At 43.2% G+C, this 13,674-nt stretch overlaps 1 protein-coding gene across 2 annotated transcripts in view; it reads right to left on the bottom strand.

Moving 5' to 3' along the window:
• The window catches only part of ADAMTSL1 (ADAMTS like 1), a 301,635-nt gene that overhangs the window by 169,027 nt on the left and 118,934 nt on the right, over positions 1–13,674 (bottom strand). For both annotated transcript variants that reach the window (XM_066614676.1, XM_066614678.1), the window contains exons 5-6: positions 12,848–12,974; positions 448–522 (exon numbers count right to left, since the gene is read on the bottom strand). In XM_066614676.1, the coding sequence (XP_066470773.1) occupies positions 448–522; positions 12,848–12,974 (202 nt within the window). The remainder of the gene's footprint in view (positions 1–447; positions 523–12,847; positions 12,975–13,674) is intronic.

Raw genomic sequence — 13,674 nt, 5'->3', positions numbered from 1 at the left:
TACTTTTCTCCTTTGTACTTTTCTCTAAGACAGAGAAATATGAAGGCCAACATATAAGCAAGAACATGTGTTAAACTCATAAGTCATGTGAAGATTTAGCTCAGCAGCAGGGAAGCCCTCCCTCTATCCTCATGAGCCAGAGAAACCCCTTTGACAGAGATATTTAGCATCAAGCTGGCCAGCCAAGAGATGACTTAAAAATCAGAGAGGGGGTAGAACCAGGAATGGCTTGAAAAGCAGAGTAGGAACAGAAAGAGCTTTGGTCATGGGTTAAGAACTACCTTCAGGTAAATATGTGATGACTCACTGATGTTCCTGGGATTGGCATCTGAAAATAGGATTTTAGCCCCGTGTTGCAATTGGAAGAAGATGCCATAAAACCTTGTTCTGAACAGCAAATGATATCATGAATATTCCAATATTAAAATAAAGTGTACTTTTACTCACATAAATGATCAGGTCCTTTCAGCACGAGGCGAACATGTCGGCTTCCATAGGGAATAGCAACCACAATGTCATCAGCTGTAATGCAAAGGTGAGGATTGGGGGAGGAGAAGAGAGGCAGAAACCACATGTGGTCAACAAACAAAGGAAGCTCCCACTTTCAAAACAAGCAGTTAAAACAGTCCTTCATGGGAAAACTGCAAGCAAAGATTTTGGCTGCCTAAAAAGGAAAACACTCCAACTCCGTGAACCCTGACGAAAAACTAAAAGGCTAATGATAATGTGAAACAATCGTGTTTGCCATCTCACAAGCAATTAATTTCATTATGTGCTTCACTGCTAGACAAAAGTCCTTGTTTTTCAACAGAACACCATTATTTTTAACTTGACTCGATCTTGCTATAAAATAAATACCTAATGCTAGTCCAAGTCAGTAGCAGCAGCTGCTCTAGTGGATATAATGGTAAAAACTACTTGGCCCAAGAGTTCTCCATCAAGAGCTTTTGGCTGATTTGGGCAGGGTGAAACTCTCTTGACTCTTGGATTTTCAACGGTGAATGATTCAGAGTAGGAAGTTGTGAGTGAGTGACCTCCCTGGTGCGCTTCTCCTTGTAGCTGATGGGACTCATTTAATTACTCAGCAATGCCAATCAGAACAACATGCCACCAACCAGGAGAAGCACTGACAATGCCTCTGACAATCTCTGAAATGTCCCCCCTATTCATGACCTGTGAATGGTGCTGCAATAGTGGGCATTTTGGTTCCCGTGTACTTTTTACAAACTGCCTCCTCCTCCTTTTCCACAGTTAGCTGAGCCATCGTGCTGATATGGAATGTTCATTAGCATTTTAATTAGAGAAGGGGATGGGATGGCAATACTTCTGAGTGACAAATAATGATACAGTTTCATGTCTTCTATGAAAAAGGTGAAAGATTAGTTTGTTGGGTAGGGAGGAGGAAAAAATCTGGGAGACATGGGGCTTCAAGACCAGGTAGCCGAGATGATGATGGCTATGTAATAGGAACAGATTGGTAAGGAACCACTCATAGGACTATAGCAGGGGTGCCCAAACCCCGGCCCTGGGGTCACTTGCGGCCCTTGAGGCCTCTCAATGCGGCCCTCAGGGAGCCCCCAGTCTCCAATGAGCCTCTGGCCCTCTGGAGATTTGTTGGAGCCCGCACTGGCCCGACGCAACTGCTCTCAGCATGAGCGTGACTGTTTGTCCTCTCGCATGAGCTGTGGGATGAGGGCTCCCTCCACTGCTTGTTGTTTCACGTCTGTGATGCATTAGCGGCAGCAAAGGAAAGGCCAGCCTTACTTTGTGCAAGGCCTTTTATAGGCCTTGAGCTATTGCAAGACTTTCGTTCATTCAAATAAGTTCATCTTTAATATATTCATTTATGTAAACTTATGTAAATTTATTCAAATTTTAAATGTAAATTAATTCTTTTTTCCCCTGGCCCCTGACACAGTGTCAGAGAGATGATGTGGCCCTCCTGCCAAAAACTTTGGACACCCCTGGACTATAGCACAGAGAGAGACAAAATGTAAAAGGACCAAAGAACAGAATGCATTTTAAAACCAAGGAAGAAAGAAGATGAGGGCTAAAAAGAAAACACATGTAGGTGGGCATAATCTCTTCAACCTCTCATGGAGGTGCAGCTATATAGGAACCTGATATGCAGAAGGAACTGTTAACTGGGCAGCAGGTGGGAGGCTTTTATTTATTTCTGCCCAAACAAAGGCTTCATTCTGCCTGCCAACGTAGGGGCCAGCGTTCCTGTAGGGGCCAAAGGGGCCTTCCTGTCAGCACAACCTACTCACTGGGTGCCACAAACATGCTTCATAAGATGTTTGCGACACCCTAGGCTGGTGCAGTGGTCATTGCACTGGCGTAAGGTAAGGATTGCACCATTAGAGTTTCTGCAACTCAATGTGCAGGGGTTAGCGTCTGACCTGTACAACCCAAGTCCTACCTCTGACATGGCCCTAATTGATGGTGTTGGGTAAGTCACACTCTCTTGACCTCAGTTACTGGTTTGTAATATGGGAAAAAATATAGACCTATCTCAGAGTTATGTGCAAAATATAATAAAGTTTGTAAAGCTCTTTACAGGTTAAAAACGCTCTACAAATGATTAGTCATAAAAATTGCTGGTGCTTCTATTCAGCTTCCCACTCTGAAATAACCAGGAAAACTATTTCAAATAACACTTTCATCATTTCAAATTGCCATCCGACACCTTTCTGGTGTTGGTTGGTACATATCAGATCTCTCTTGCAGCTGCTATCTATAAGCAGAAAGAAAAATGGCTGTTATTCTAAGGTGCTGTAATACCTTCCATAATACTACTACTTTTAGCACTGATTTGTTATAGCACTCTTTGTTCCAGTGTGACTGACAGCTATTCTAGCCAATAGAAGCTGTACATTCTGAGAAGCGCGTCAAGGGAGTCAATCAGCACCAATTTCCTGCTTTCACTTTAAAGATACCTTCTATAGCAGGGGTGGGCAAACATTTTGGCAGGAGGACCACATCATCTCTCCAACACGGTGTTGGGGGCCAGGAAAAAAAGAATTAATTTACATTTCAAATTTGAATAAATTTACATAAATGAATACATTTGAGACAGAACTTATATGAATGAATGAATTTTACTGAGCTTATTTATAATACACATGAGAACTAGAATACAGGCACGTAGAACCACACAAGAACTATGAACTGTTTGCCACACACTCCTTGCACAGTGAAAACATACAGACCAAGCCAGAAACACATGGAGACATAAGTTGATCTGAGGCAACTGGTGGGGAGGGGGTTAAAAGAATGCCCAGGGAAAAGCAGAAAACACATGGAGACTATAAAAGGCCTTGCTCTAGCTTGACCCACAACTCGTGTCTGGCAGTTGTAACCAGCAGTCATGATCCAGCATGGGCTCCAACAGTCTCAAACAGGCCTGAGATTCATTGGAGACTGGGGGCTCCCTGTGGGCTGGATTGGGGGTCCTGAGGGCCACAAATGGTCCCTGAGCTGGGGTTTGCTCACCCCTGGGTTTGCATGGTATCACACATGACTTGACCTTCTGGAACAGATAACCCACATTCTGAGAGATATGAGCGTACTGGTGGAGTCCGTTTATCCATGGATTTTATATCCATGGATCTGACTCAACGTGAGTCCCCTGGATGTGCATTGGGTCAGACTTGGTCCCACCTGAACCCTCCAAAGGCAACCGGAGCTGTGCTCCAGTTGCCTCTAGAGGGCTTTCTGAAGCCCACAGAGGCAAAAAAACGCAACCTGTGTGAGTATCAGAATAGTCCGTAAAGGCAAAAAAAAAAAAGTGACTTCCAGTTTCCCAAGGGAACCGGAAGTGAGGTTTTTATGCCTTTTAAGGCATTCTGAGGCCTGGGGAAGTCCTCCTTTTTTTCTGCCTCTAGGGACCATTCTGAAGCCTTCTGGTTTCCCGGAAGCACAGTTTATAGCATTGGAGAACCTCAGAAAGCCTTTCCCAACACAGTCTTGGGTTGCACAAGGCTCCATGAACTTCAGGTGAGCGGGAGGGCGGATTTCCATGTGGAGGTGGCAGCGACAGCTTGTGGGGGGTGCTATCACGGACCTTTTCCCTGGGGCACGGGGCTGGGGAGGTCTGCTGCTGATGGGCAGGCAGGCAGGCATGGCCTCTACGAGCTTCAGAAAGCCCTCCAGAGGAGACCAGAGCACATCTCTGGTTCCCTTCGGAGGAGTTAAGGGACCAAAGATTGTGGATTTCCTTATCCTCGATTTTGGTATCCGCAGAGGGTCCAAGAACGGATCCTGCTTGGCTATCGAGGCCCCATCTGTATTCTAAACAAACTCTCAACCGTTCCTTCCATTAAAATTAAATTTCAAAATCATAATAAAGAATTGAGTGCTGGATACAAGCTCTGTCTTTGAACACTTTCTATTTCAGAGCTATACATATCCTGAATTTGAACATAACCTCACAAACTGACCGAGGTACTATTTTCAAGCAGTTTTTGATTGTTCACCAATCTCTTATTTTAAAAAATTAAAACGAGTCAGCCAAACCTTTGCAAAACCCTTCTAGTACAAAAAACAGATTAATACAAGTTAATGGAATGGATGGCTGAAATAGAAAGTCTGTGTTTACCCCCAGGTCATCTGAAGTGCAAGCAACAGCAAGCTTTCTATGCTCGCTTTTTTTGTTGTTGTTTCCAGTAAGTTCAACAGAGCCATAACAGGCTTCTGTTCTTCCTTCTCCGTACTCCCCTGAGAAAACAGATTCTGTGTTCGCAGTGTGAAAATTCTCCTCCAGTGTTGACTTGAAATGCTGAACTCCACCAAAGCCAGCTGCAAAATTATGATGTCCCTTTTGAAGCCAAGCTACTGAAGCCACAATGCAATGCTCAGTTCACTGAGTCATGTCACTGTCTAGACTTTCATAAGGTTCAACATTTGCAGTTATATCTATTAAGGAGCTCAATCTCATCCATCTTGGCTTAGCCAACAAATATATAAATAAAGAAGAGGCACACCACAAAACCTTTTTACTCTTTGACCCTCTCACATTTCCAAGCTAATATATAATGATATTACAAGTTTAACCCTGCAGGGTAGATAACTACTTTCACTAGTTATCATCTGCAACATTAGTAAAGAAAAAATCTCTTGTGAGGCAAAGCATTTTGGAACCACTAGAGAATAATCCATTTAAGCTTGACACAAAGCCAAGCTTAGAGAAAATCTCAGCAAAGATGTTCTTTTATCAGCACATGCCAGTGTGTTTATGTGAGAGAGGGCCAGATCAGAGCTGACCATATGTGTGCATGTGGAGGCTGAGAAGGGCAAAGAAGCAAAGACAGGAGCTTTCTTTGATCAAATAGTTGTTAGCAGTTCAGAATTTTTATTCAATTAAATCTGATTATCCAAATCCTGCTTGTATAAATCCACCAGGATGCAGGACTCTTGTTATCAGGTGTGCTTCCTGGGGCATTTGGTGGGGCCGCTGTGAGATACAGGAAGCTGGACTAGATGGGCCTATGGCCTGATCCAGTGGGGCTGTTCTTATGTTCTTAACATTGGTGCAACCCCACCAGCAGAGAGACTAAAATGGAGAAGAGAGTGGCAGACACAAGGAGGAGTTGGTGGATATGCCCCTAACACCAGGAAAATGCTAAGTCAATGACAGACTTGGCATAGGTTGAAGGAACCCCAAAGGGAACACTGGGAAGCAAAAACAGCAGAAAAGTACACCTCTCACCCCCCCCCCCCAACCACCCACCACCACAAAGGAGCCCAGATTACATTTGATGGCTAATCACAGGGCATCATCCCAGCATATAAGGCCCTGTAAACATGCTAAGGCTTTCACAACTGGAATCCACACTGAACAGTTTTCTGGGCTAGGTACCGTGGTCTAGCTTTTTTATCTAATGAGCCTAAACCAATCCTGAAAGGGGGGGGGAGGCTAACTATCACCTACACCAGGTGTGTCCAAAGTTTTTGGCAGGAGGGCCACATCATCTTTCTGATACTGTGTCAGGGGCTGGGGAAAACAGGAACTAATTTACATTTAAAATTTGAATAAATTTACATAAGTTTACATAGATGAATATATTAAAGATGGCACTTATATGAATGAATGAAGGTCTTGCAAAAGCTCAAGACCTATAAAAGGCCTTGCACAAAGCAAGGCTGGCCTTTCCTTTGCTGCCACTACTGCATCACAGATGTGAAACAACAAGAAGTGGAGGAAACCCTCATCCACAGCTCACGTGAGACGTCAAATAGTTGCCCTCACGCTGAGAGCAGTTGTGTCGGGCCAGTGTGGGCTCCAACAAATCTCCAGAGGGCCAGAGGCTCATTGGAGACAGGGGGGCTCCCTGAGGGCTGAATTGAGAGGCCTCGAGGGCCGCAAGTGGCCCCAGGGCCGGGGTTTGGGCACCCCTGACCTACACTAAAAAACTAAGTTTAAAAACTGAAAACTAAAAACAACTAAAACTCTGTCTAAAAAAGCTAAAAATAAAACCTAGCTTAAAACTCTGAAAACTAAAACTCCGAAAACTAAAAACCAAAGGCACTTGAAGCTAAAATAACTAAGGATTAAAACTAAAACTAGAGACTAAAAATTAAAACCATTACGGGTTACAAGCCATGATGTGTATGCGCAACCTCCTGATTTTAGAAATGGGTTATGTCAGAATGCCAGATGCAGGGGAGGGCACCAGGATGAGGTCTCTTGTTATCTGGTGTGCTCCCTGGGGCATTTGGTGGGCCGCTGTGAGATACAGGAAGCTGGACTAGATGGGCCTATGGCCTGATCCAGTGGGGCTGTTCTTATAAAAAGACTAGAATATAAAGCTAAAAACTCAGTTTTTACTGTTGGTGATAGCCCCCCCCCCTTTTTAGGATTGGTTTAGGCATTTTAGATAAAAAAGCTAGACCACAGCAACTAGCCCAAAAACTGTTAAGTTCAGTATGGAAACTTTGATGTTTGGAACCATATTGAAAATGCACTTGGTGCACAAAGGAGGTAATTTGGCTTAGAAGTGCACCTGCTGCCAGATGGGCCACTGATGCCAATGCAACATTGAAAAAACACCATGCTAGTGTAACTTGGGCATCACTCAGATGTCCAAACATGAAGGAGATGGGAGGGATATAGGAAGGGCAAGGAAGAGTTGATGTATGCCAGCTCCTAACCCCTTTCAAATGATGGATGCGCCTCTCCTGATGAGGGAAAAATGATACTCCAGTGACAGAGCTGGTAGAAGGAACCTCCAAGGAACAGTAGAGAAGAAAAACAGCGGAACTACTGTCACCCCTTGTCCTGCCCACTCCCACACAGTGGAACACATATTTCAATGCTTATATTTTTATGTGATTTTATATTTGTAAGCCTCTTTGAATATCCTTCAGGAGAGAAAGCAGGATATAAATTTGTAAACAAACAAACAAAGGTCTCCTCCTTTGTATCCCAGGGAGGTGCTCTTACACAGATGTGTCTGAAATTATGGTATATTGAGTCTCCTTGGAACAGTACAGGTTGTCTGGTTGTGCCAGGCTGTGCCTGTGCCCTTGCTCCCATGGGGGTGGAACTTGTAGCTGCATATGGGCTTAGCATGTGTGAACCACCTAAGAAAACCTGTGGAAAGAACAGAAGGGCTGCTGATCCACTCCACCAGCTATTTAGGGAAAATGGACCCTGTAACACTGTCATCGACCTTCAAGACAATGTGGAGTCAAGGTGAACAATGCAAAGGGCTCCACTATGAAAAACAGCCTTGTTTTACAAGCAGGGATAATAAAAACACTTTAGTTGCTTTTGGTGGACACAGAGAGGGAGACTGGGTTGCTGAAGCACCAAATCTTTTAAACAATCTTTCATTTTTATGTGCAAGGAGGAGACACCAACCCAGGTGTTTCCCCTTCAGAAAAGTGGAGGAGGGAAGTCAGAGACACACTGCTCCTCCCACCTTACTATTTTCCTGTTTCTGACACTTCTGGGACTGATATACCTTCCTTACGAATACCGAGGTAGTTGTTTCCGTTACAAAAGCTAACAGCTGGAGTACTCCACACACTTCTCTCTCTTCTGATCCTATCCTCCCCACTCAGTTTCTCAGTCTCCCTCCATAAGGTACACAAAGTAGGAGAACAAAATCGAATGCAGATACAAAGAGAAAATGAATTCAATGTGATGAACACAGCAGTGTGTTTGGAATATTTTAGAAAACATTTCCAACGTATTTTTGGCATAGAAGATACTAATGTAAAGCACAAAGAACTCAAATCCCTTAAGTGCAGTAGGATGCCTCTGAACTCTTCTTGCTACCTGCTCCACAGATGCTCCTTCCCAAGCACTGTCCCTCATATGATGATATACAGATGGAAGGAAAATCAGACCGAGAACAAGAATTACTGGGTATTGAAATGTTGCTTATACCATGCTTTATTGTGCAGGAACATGATTATGGATCATGGATTATGGATCATGCCCCAAGGAGCAGAAGCAATCTTGGGGTTGCATGTTTGGTCATACGTTTCTTCCAGCAGTTCCTTCTCAGTCCTGCCTCTGCCAAACAGTAACCCACTTCATAAACTTAAGAAAGGTTAAAAAGTGGTGCTGAGGTTCGGAACAGGCAGCTACTAAAGGAAAACGTGCTAGATAAGCTTCACTGCTCACATGGATGTACCATGGTAGACTAGTATTATTCTCTCCTATAGCTTTGCAGTGTAGCCTGCTGAATACCTTGTGTGAAGCAAGGAAAGCAGAGACGTATCACTGAGCGTTTATCTCAAGCAAGAGGAAGTCCCTGACTGCTACAAAGAGTAATTGTGTCCACCACCTCTGCTCCTCAGCAGCTCAAAATGCCTCTGGTTCACTTGTTATGTGTAATGTAAGGGCTTCCCCTCTGCACTTAGTAACCATCAATAATGGCAGTTGATACTTTGGCACAGGGCGTTTGAACTCCTCACTTTTTAACAGAGTTGTCAAACTCTTAGAATTCAGATTTCACCACTCCACCGAAAAATGAAGGTAAACACAGAGTAAAGACCATTGCACATGCATAAATGTAGCCTATTCTACTTTTGTTGGAAGACTTCCAGGAACGCATCAAAGCGGATGGGGCTGCAGAGGGCAACAGCTGAAATATCCATGGCAAAAGAGTCCAAGGCTTGCTGCAACACATTCTTATCACAACTCATTGACTACAGCCCTGTTCAGTGTTTGCTGTCCATGGAGACCAAATATATGAAGAGCTCAGCAAGACTGCATCTGCTAAACCCCCCCCCCCCTGCACCAACTAACTACATCCCCTATTCTTTCCACATTCAGCATTTGTCTCCAGAGACAAATGTTAAACATGGGGAGAATTTCTCCCCATGCCTCAAAACCTGATCATTAAGTGTTTTCAATCACAGGGAGAAGGAGAACATTCAGTGGTTGCTACTGCAGACAATTGTTGAATGCGGGGAGAGTAGATAGGTGTAGTTAGCTCAAGTTATTTTCAGGGGCATGGTTAATAGACACAATCTCACTGAAACTTCACATGGCTTCTCCATGGACAGCAAATACCTGAAGAGGGTTTGAGGCCTGTATGTCTACCATATGGCTCAGCTTTACAGGAAGACTTTACGGGAAGACTATATCCAAACTAAAGAAGGGCGTGAGAAGAAGTGTGAAGAGAGAGAGAGAAAAAAAAGAGGCACAGGGTACAGTAAATGATTTAAAAGTAAGCAGAAGACATTTAAACAAGAAAGAAAAACAGAATGGAGATAATGAAAAGCAGGACAAATAGAGCCATATATTACCTTCAGCTATATTACAGCTACATAGAGAAATTACATTCACTATTTTTAAAGTTCTTATGAAAAGGTAGAGAGGTTTTAAAACATTTTAATTTTTTTCTGCAGATTTCATTTTTTCCCAAGGAGGAAAAGTACAGAATGCAGTGTTATGTGTTTTTATTGCAAGGGCGCATTTTTATAAATTATAATTATAATCACTTTAAAAGTGTATTAGGTAGGTGATATAGGTGGTGTAGTGTCAGTAGATGCAGCCACAGACACTACTCAAGCAACCACTCCATCCAGCTCATTATTTTTTCACAGATTTCCCAGTGTTTTGTGTGTGTGTGTGTGTGTGTGTGTGTGTGTGTGTGTGTGTGAGAGTGAGTGAGTGAGAGAGAGAGAGAGAGAGAGAGAGAGAGAGAGAGAGAGAGAGAGAGAGATTAAAAAAATGAGAAGTGCAGAAAGTGGTGTTATGTGTTTTTATTTCATTATCACTGAAAAATCACACCTCTGTGAATAAGCAAACCTTTGAAGAAAGGGTCTGCAATGAATATCCTTTATGTAACATATTTTTACCTGGCCTTTTCTCCAAAGAGCGCTCAGGGTGGCATACAGAGTCCACATTTTCAGGACAAACCTAGGTATGTCTCCTCAGAAGTAAGTCCCATAGGAAATATGTATAGGATTGCAGCCTTTATCCTTACAACCGTATTGTGAAGTACATTATGGTGAGAGAGATACAGACTTGCCCAAGACGAGCTTCGTAGCTCAGGGAAAGCTTGAATCTATGTCTCCCCTACAGCCAGCACATTGGCTGCTGCACCTCAGTGGCTATGTTATTCTTTTAGCATTACCAGTGGCAGACCTGGGGCAGGGGGGCAAAACCTCAAGCACTCTGCTTGCCACGCCCCTGCTGCTGCCACCTCCGCCTGCCACGCCTGCCCATCAGTGTCATTCCTCAGGCAGACGAAGCCCCGCGTGGTGCTTGACAGGGCACGAAAACCTTCTGAGGCTTCTCGTGCGTTCTTAAAAAATCAGGAAACTAGAAGTATTGTTTAAACAGTGCAAGAAGCCTCAGAAGGCTTTTCATGCTCTGCTAAGTGTCGTGAGGCTCCATGAGCCTCGGTGAGTATCCCAGGGAGGGAGGGAGGCTGCATGATGGAGGAGGAGGCATGGCGGGAGAGCAGCATGTAGCAGACTTGCCCCAGGGTACAATGAAGGCAGGTCTGTTACTGAGCATCACCGCCTGTATTACTGTAATGCTATTCCTGAAATTATTATTCCTCCAAATATTTGCAAGCCTGTTTCCTCTCAGCTGGCACATGAATGTTCAGAAGATTGCTATGCTAACAGAGGGTGTGCTTTGTACTTTCTAGCCAGCGGGCTATTCTCTGAGATAGTACGGATGATTCTGTAAATAAATGCCTATCAATGTTCCCCACAGAAACCAAAAGTAAATAGATTGAATAAAATATGCAGCAGAAATGGCCACACACATCCTCCAAAGATTCTGTATGTTCTTTTAGTTTTTTAGGCAATGTACCAATTTTACTTTCTAAATTCAGAAAATACATACCCCATTTTTGTGAACAATACAATGGAAGCAAGAATAGTTATTAAATGTGCATTCACGTTTTAGCTAGAGTGGGTAAAAAGCTAAGTATAACATTTAACAGCAGGAGAACCGAGCCAAGATACATGTCACATTGCAGCTCTCTGTAATGACAACCCCTTTCAGGTTGCAAAGTGCCCTTGGAAGGGACATTTAGCAATGGGGAATGAAGAGCATTCTTCAAGTTTTCCCCTGCAGTGTTCCAGGCCCATATTTGTGTGGTAATACAATCTTGGCAGGGATAAAAGTAGCAAAGGAGCTTCAGAGGGAAGGAACCCTCTTCTCCCTTCTCCTATGCAAAGCACCCTTCCAAAAACACACTGAAATGGAAAAGGGGTGGTCAAGCTAATGTTACTCTGAGTGATGTGTAGTCTGGCCTTAACTACTACATTCTGTGAATTAATTGTCCTAGGCTGTCCTAGCTTTGCAATTCCATTCCTGCTTTGAGGGATTGTAAGTATAGGTCATCCCTTGTTATCCACTGGGGTTCCATTCCAGAACCCCTAGTAGATTAAAAAAATCCATGGATTTAAAAAAACAAAGCGGAAAAATGGATTTAAAGACCCACTTCCAGGTTTCTTGCCCCTCCATTGCCCCTAATGGAATAAGGTCATGCCTCAACATCTGCAGGGGTTTGATTCTGGGACTCCCTGCCGATACCATACAAGGTGGTAAATAAAAGCAGTTCAAAAAAATTAAGAAGTGTGTCCCTTTACAACTGTGGTTTAAAAACAGCTTTTCTTACTGCTGTAGAGAAGTAGTCAGCAATTAGAAATGCATAGGATCCGTTGCCTTTGCCTGGCTCAGCTGAAGAATGGAATGATTACTTGCATGACTGTCTGTCTACAACATTAAGAAAAGCAGTTTTTAAACTGATTTTAAAGAGATGCATTTTTCCCCTTCTCCAGGGATCAGCACATTCCCTCTCATTTGCAGTGGCCATTCGTGTTGAGTCAAATCCGTGTTCAAAAAAATCAGCGTATAACAAGGTTGGACCTGTATTGCCTAATTGTTTTTCAGGGCACAGAATACCACAGCGTGTGCACTACACAAGTTAATTAGCATGACTTAGTTCAGATGAGCATGGCATGTTTCTCTTTAAGAGCTGTGTGGTGATTGCGTGCATGCATCGCATTTAGCAGGTGCAGCTTTTTCCATCACTGAAGTATAAGAACAGCCACACCTGTGGAGCTTCCCGATAGCACTCAAGGAAAAGCTGCCTTACTTTATATGACATCTGGCAAGTCTATCTTCCAACCACATGTTATAGAAGAAGCCAAAGACCAATCCCATTTTTGGCAGAAGACAGGCTGAACAGAAATTAATTCTGCTTGATTTTCCAGCATGTGGCCAGTACAGTTAAAGAAAACATTTTTGAAATGTTTGGGTTATAATTAAAATCTTAAGAAACTGTGTGTCCCTTTTTACATATCATTGCTATTTTCATTTTGGAGGACATTCATTGAGGTAAAAGTCAAGTCAACATCTTACGTTTATTTGCCAAGAGCTGAGATTTATATTGGCCTCGAACAAGCCGGCAGGTGGACCCATCTCCATTGCAGACCCCACAGTTGTCCTCCTTCACAGTGCTTCCCAGCTGGTGATCACAGCCAACAATCTGACAAAAGAGAAAGATGTGCAGTTCAAATTGAGCACCTCCTGACTGCTGGATCCATCTCTGTGGTTAGTTCCCGCCAATTTTTTTTTCTGACATTGTCTCTAGAGGGTCATAAAGCATGCTAGCAATGAAAGGGGGAGAGCAAATTAATCTGGCTGGGAGAGGGCCAGCTGAACTCAGGAGCAAAGTACTTATAAAAGAGATTGAAAAGAAAGAGCTTCTTAGTTCATCACTGCTTCTTGGTTAAGGGGCCTATCAGGAGGCATTACCTTTTTAAAAAACACATTTAGCATGAAACAGCAAGAACACAGGATTAAAGTCCAAGACCCAGTTCATCTCAAAGCCACCATGTTTTCTACTTCCCAGCATAAATCAAATTTCAGATCTAAGCATGTTGTGTGCATTTCACAGAAATGCACACCATACAACAATGAGCAAAGTTTACCATGTCAAATATGAGAAACAAGTCTAAGAGCAATTTGCAGACCTGTGAACTATGTGCATGTTAAGTTGCATTTGAAATCAATCAGACTTTAGACACGTGCAGTGGTGTGCTGCTCTCTGTATGTTTAGGAAAATCAGTAAGTACAATATGAAGAACAATATATAACTTCAAAATGCTGCAGTGGTCCCAATAAAAGGCCTACCTGCTATGCCTTTCAGAACATGTGGTGTTAATTTCATCTGACCACCACCCCAT

The sequence above is a fragment of the Tiliqua scincoides genome, chromosome 2 (assembly GCF_035046505.1).
Source record: "Tiliqua scincoides isolate rTilSci1 chromosome 2, rTilSci1.hap2, whole genome shotgun sequence".
NCBI lineage: Eukaryota > Metazoa > Chordata > Lepidosauria > Squamata > Scincidae > Tiliqua > Tiliqua scincoides.
Note: the sequence above shows the minus strand (reverse complement) of the source record. Positions and strands in the feature narration are given on the sequence as shown.